This window comes from Limulus polyphemus, unplaced genomic scaffold, assembly GCF_000517525.1.
Source record: "Limulus polyphemus unplaced genomic scaffold, Limulus_polyphemus-2.1.2 Scaffold2936, whole genome shotgun sequence".
Lineage (NCBI taxonomy): Eukaryota > Metazoa > Arthropoda > Merostomata > Xiphosura > Limulidae > Limulus > Limulus polyphemus.
In genome coordinates this window covers 1,961-7,735 of record NW_013668546.1, presented here as the reverse complement: position 1 = coordinate 7,735, position 5,775 = coordinate 1,961, and the positions used below count along the sequence as shown (strand labels likewise).

The 5,775-nt window shown below is 33.2% G+C and overlaps 1 protein-coding gene across 1 annotated transcript in view; it reads right to left on the bottom strand.

The window, feature by feature from the left end:
* The window catches only part of LOC106468254 (coiled-coil domain-containing protein 66-like), a 62,298-nt gene extending 58,177 nt beyond the window's left edge, over positions 1-4,121 (bottom strand). The window contains exons 1-2 of the mRNA XM_022396584.1: positions 3,674-4,121; positions 1,481-1,636 (exon numbers count right to left, since the gene is read on the bottom strand). Coding sequence (XP_022252292.1) covers positions 1,481-1,634 — 154 coding nt within the window. The 5' untranslated portion in view covers positions 1,635-1,636; positions 3,674-4,121. The remainder of the gene's footprint in view (positions 1-1,480; positions 1,637-3,673) is intronic.
* Positions 4,122-5,775: the final 1,654 nt, after the last annotated feature.

Here is a 5,775-nt window from a genome sequence, read left to right as displayed (position 1 = left end):
TGTGTACTCTTCTACGAAAATAAGCTAGGAGTATTTTATCTGAACAGATGAACAGCTTGGAGTAAAGTAACAAGTTAGTAATGATTGGAATTATGTTAAATAAACATGTGATAATAATGAACCACTTGGAGAAAACAAGTCGACCAACAGTAACTGAGATTTCTTTAGATAAATATGTAATGAAGATGAATTGCTTGGAGTAAATGACTGAGACTACTTTTAATGTTCAAGAACAATGAATTGTTTGGAGAGAGAGAGAGAGAAACAAATTAGTGAACTGTAACTAACAAAACTTTAAACATACAAGATAAACTGCTTGTAAAAGAGTGATCAGTTAGTCAAAAGCAAATGATTAATATAGAAATTTTCTTTATACAGGGGGTTAAGTATGAAAATTATTTTGAAAATGCAAATCAGCCAGTCACAAGACAAAACTACAGCTGATATAAAGCTCCAGTTGAACAGCATGTATCAGAACTATATTTTGACATTCTTGGGGTTTTGTAGGTAGTGTGATGCCACTGATAATTTATAAGTTTAGGGAAGGGTATGTACAGTATTTTCTGAAACAAAGCATATACCTAAATCATAACGAGGTTTTCATATTAGGGATTTAGAATTTCAAAGATGGTGATATTCCTTTTACTTAATGGTATCAAAAAACTAAGGAATGTAGATGAACTTGTAGCACCAGGATCTTCCAGAAGAGACCATCAGCAAGTCCTACCCCAGCCGTGATATGTAAAGCATGTCTTGTAACAGGTGAAAATCCATGAATATAAAAGATCCAGGCAAAAGCTGTTCACATGGTTCAGGCAACAGTGTGCAATGTCATCAAGATGCATTGCTGGAAAAGTGACACAATTCATGTGTACACAAGTTGCTTCCACAACATATCCATACAACTGTTGCATATATATCAAGCAGCTGAAGAATGAAAATGGTATTCATATTATTCAACACAAAGACATATCCATCAAATCTTCAGAAACAACACCAATTAATTTATGTATGATCGGATAGTTGAAACAGAAACTTGGAAGCCACTATATTCATATGCTAGATGACTTACTGAATGCCTGAAGGGAGGAGGGGTGTGATTTGGACATGATAACCTTATGATGGAGCCATTTACAATGGAAAATTTGCTGCAGGGATATTGTAAAATGCATAGCTATCAGACAGAGAATGAACCAACATGGTGATACAGACTGTACTGATGTGATGAGACTCCAAAATAACTTTGATGTAACATACTTAACCTGATAAATTACATAGCATAAATAAGTTATTCCTATCAATGTCTTAGATACAAACTACTTATAAAAAGAAACTACATTTCAATTAAGCACTTAATCATCTCAGATTTTCTCTGTACCTCTATGTTTACAATAAATCTATCTACGCAGAATGTATGTGGAAAACAAATATGCACACAACTTTAAGAATCCCATCTATTTAAATCCAAGTAAAAACTTACATCGAGTCTGTCCAATCACATCAAGGAGTGCCCGCAGCTGGGCTTTGGTTAATGTAACTGTTTCTTCTGTCGACCTGTCCACGGTGGTATTGTTTAAGCTTGTGATGCAAGATAAAATATTCTTGTAGTTGCTAGTTAGAGATTCTGGGCCCATTCCTGTATACACAAAATATATGCTTCAGGTTTCTTTGGCAGAAAGCAGATTCTAGTTTCATTCCTTTATAAATACATATATATCACCTCAAACAATTAAAAAGTACCTACTAATGGTTTCAACCATGTTTTACATTTGATTGTAAAATATCACACAACAAGAGCATTATACTAGATCGCCCAATTCTAATGCAAATTTGATGAACTGCTTGTCTGAGGAGGTGGTTTATGTTGTTACTTTGAATTCTTTAAAACATATCTTGTAGGATGTAAAAAAGTTACATTTTAATTGTTGATGAAATGGGTTTAGTGAAGAAGCAAAGAATGATGACAAACAATTTTTTATGATTGGGGTGATGTGGGTAGTGGTGAATCTTTTTGGTATTGTATAATTACTTATACCTTATTTATTATTTGTCATATCAACAAGAAATTATTTTTAGAGATGAATACATTAAATGTTTCATAGCTAATGATGTTCTCAGACTGCAAGGAGTATTATGTAACATAATTACTCGTGCATTGAGTTCCAAAATTTGCAACTTAATGTACATTTTCTTTTTATTATTTTTGTAAATCAGTTATGAGAATATTGATTTTTATTGCATACCTACTTCTCAGGTCATTTACTTAATCTCACAGTTTTTAAGGCAGAAATAAAGGTTATATAATGTGCTCTATGTATGTGCTTATGGAAGTGCTCTAGAGCAACTGTTATGATATGTGAGCTGAGCTCTCATAAGATGGTCTGTGTAAAGGTTCCAAAAGTATGGAAAGGAAACAGCAGCATAGTTTATGGTCTTCTGAGAAAAACATTCAGGTATTCTGCAAACAAAAATAAGTTTGAAAACCATGAAAAGGTCAAGCCAGACTCCCAAAATAGGGAGAGGTCACTTCTTCCTCCAAGTGCCAACAGAGAGAAGTGTTTGAAAACAGAGATATTTCACATTTCTGTTCAAACACAGTTACAATGTGAAAACACTTTTTATAAAGTAAATGTTTGAAGTTAATTATTTCTATTATGTGTGTGTATATACACAGCAATCCATGTGCCGAGAAAAAAAAGACACAACATTTTCCCTATCATCATTAACACTTTTCTGTGAGCCACTAATAACAATTAAACCAATCATATTTATCAGTACAATATAAAGTCAATTTTTTTTCTTTATTTTGACATAAACTTCCAATAAAAGCTTACACACGCTAGACCTTATTATTCATATATTTATCAAGCTTTTTCTTATACTCACTTAAATTTACTGCCTCCACAACATCCAAAGGCAACAAAAGGAAGTGTAAAAAGAAACAAGATTAATTAATTTTTCTACTGAGATTTTACGCATGAATTAAAGCTAATAACATAGCATGCAATTGTAAACATGAGGCTCAATTATAAAGACCCACTAACATAATTTAAAATTAAGTGACAGAAATAATAATAAATACCGTTTTTACAATACTTCTGAAGGCTGAAGCCTTCATACACTGTACAATACAGTGCCCATTGCCAATGGCTTTTGCATGAGATGATTAGCTTTAAATGTTTTAAAGTTCAACTGTGGTGTTAGTTATTGATAATTAAAATACCATTCATAAAAATAAGTTCTATCACTTAATTTTTTCACTGTAAGTTTACTGCTGACTGAAATTAAAAAGAGAGAGAGAAGTCAACTGAAATTGTGAAATATAAACATATTAGGTATTATTACTTATTAGCATGAATTTCATGCAACTTTAATATTTAAATTGACCTTTCACTGCACCTGGGACGTATATTTCCCAGCCGCTGTAAAATGCAAAAGTTATAATGAAACAAATATCTACAATTTTAGTCATATGATATACTATTAGTTATCACAACAGGAATTAAGTGCTAAATTCAACATTATCTAAAACAGTATCACCATGTTAAATAATTTATTCTTATTTTCATACACAGGGCTTCGTAAATCTCCTAAGTACAAACTAAGCTGATGACAGACCTTACTCCAAACATTGACAACGATACGAACATGACAACTGACAAACTGTGCTTACACTTGAAAGTGGGTTTTGGTAACCTTCCAACTATATCCACTTCTTTAGCCTATCCTAATCGTATTCATGGTTCCACGGCACCAGATATTAAACATTCGGTCTTTCTGCGTACACAACTGTTATACCTACTTTATTTCACTGGTACGTCACTCGGTAGACAACAGCACTGATATTATACACTGTAGTGTAGCGTAATTTGTAAATCTAGATGATCAGTAATGGCCAAGCAACAATTCTAACACATAATTAGCTTAAGTTATAAACTGATAATAATAAAGGTACTGTCCGAGAAATCAACCAGCTTAAATGTTTCTTCCTCTTCTCAAGTTCTGATTCTAAAGTTACTAAAACTTTCTAATCGATAGCACTAAGATGTATAAAACAAAATATTTTCAAATAAGACCTTGAAACTTCGATTTTAATATGCTCGACTTCACCATTGCACTCTAGTGCCAAATTAAAAAATAACTAGCAAATATATATTTTTATTTTATTACTAGTTCGTAAACACAGTTAATCACTGCTGTGAAACATTTTGGTATTAAATTATTTATGAAGGTAAGTAAATTATTCAAATACGACAAAGATATTTTCTACCAACTTCGTAAAATAATTCTGAAAAACATGTTACCATTTACTAATGTAAAATTCACTATTATAATCAATTGTAAGCTTTTACAAAAAGTAGCTAACCAAAGTAAGCAGTTTTTTTTTTAACACAAAGCTACACAATGGGCTGTCTAAGCTCTACCCACCGAGATATCTAATTCCGAATTTTAGTGAGAGTCATTAAGCAAGTCTCTGAAATAGTATTGTTAGATATATTTTACATATTTCAATTCTGATGTTTGCTTACTAGGGAAAGCTAATCATCAGGCCCGCCGACAGGGAAGGGCGGGGGGCAAAAAGGCAACTGCCCAGGGGCCTGGGCGAATGAAACCTGGTAAATTCTGCAAAGTATCTTTAGGCTATATTTTCAGTTAATGATAAAAATAATATGCTTTTCTTTGCATATAGACGCTTGATACATTAAGAACGACTGAAATAACAATTTGAGTAATAATTAATATTGTTACGACAGCGGAAGTCACGCGACTCTGGGAGCATGCGCACTGGAGTTTCTAGAAGGATCGTGACTTATCGGGGAACCTCACGAATGTCCAAGCGTTTGCTAGACGCCCTCTTTTTTAGTATATAAGCCGGAGATAGATTGAAGAGAGATATAATTGAGTCAAGAGAGCAGTAGGCACCGTAGTTAAAGTGTGTGAATGCAGTGATTTATAGCGTGTATTATAAGGGTGTTAAGTTTAAAGTGACTGTGGAAATTCTGTGTATTACAAAGTTGTATCGAGAAAGAATAAACTAGTTTTAATTAAGAAAGGACTCGTATCGTATCGCTGAAGTTCCTCGGAAAAAATTTATACCGGAAATTAACAAACGACCAGATAGGTAACAAATTTGTATCAGAAGTGGGATAAAAGAAAAGAAAAAAAAAGAAGAAGATGGAAATGAGAAGTGGCAAATCAAACTACAGTTTAGAAAACTACAGATTTGATGGCAGCAATACAAGAACAGTAAGAGAAACAAGAAGAACGAGAAGATAAACAAGAAAAGAGATTACAGCAGTTGTTGGAGGAAAAAGAAAAGAAACAAGAAGAGAAACAACAACAGTGGGAAAAAAACTTGCAACAGTGGCAGCTCGAACAGCAAAATAAACAAAAGAGATTGCAGCAGTTGTTGGAGAATAAAGAAAAGAAACAAGAAAAGAAATTACAGCAGTTGATAGTGGTGTTACGTCTCCGTTTGTTGATTGATTTTTCCGTAACTTCGTTCCGACGAAATTTTAAGCGACACAAGTCCTTATTTAATAAAACTGGTTTATTCTTTCCGAATACAACTTTACCGATACACTCAACTTCAACAATCGCGCTAAACAACGCTATATCAACGAACGTCAATAATACTTCTGACTGCAGTTCAGTTACTCACTATCTATACACACCTTAAAGCGTCACGTTGTCCCCTCTTATATATATCCGCCTACCCTATATCTAGTAATTTCCCGACAATTCACGAAAGTACAAGATATTTCCAGAAAGCAG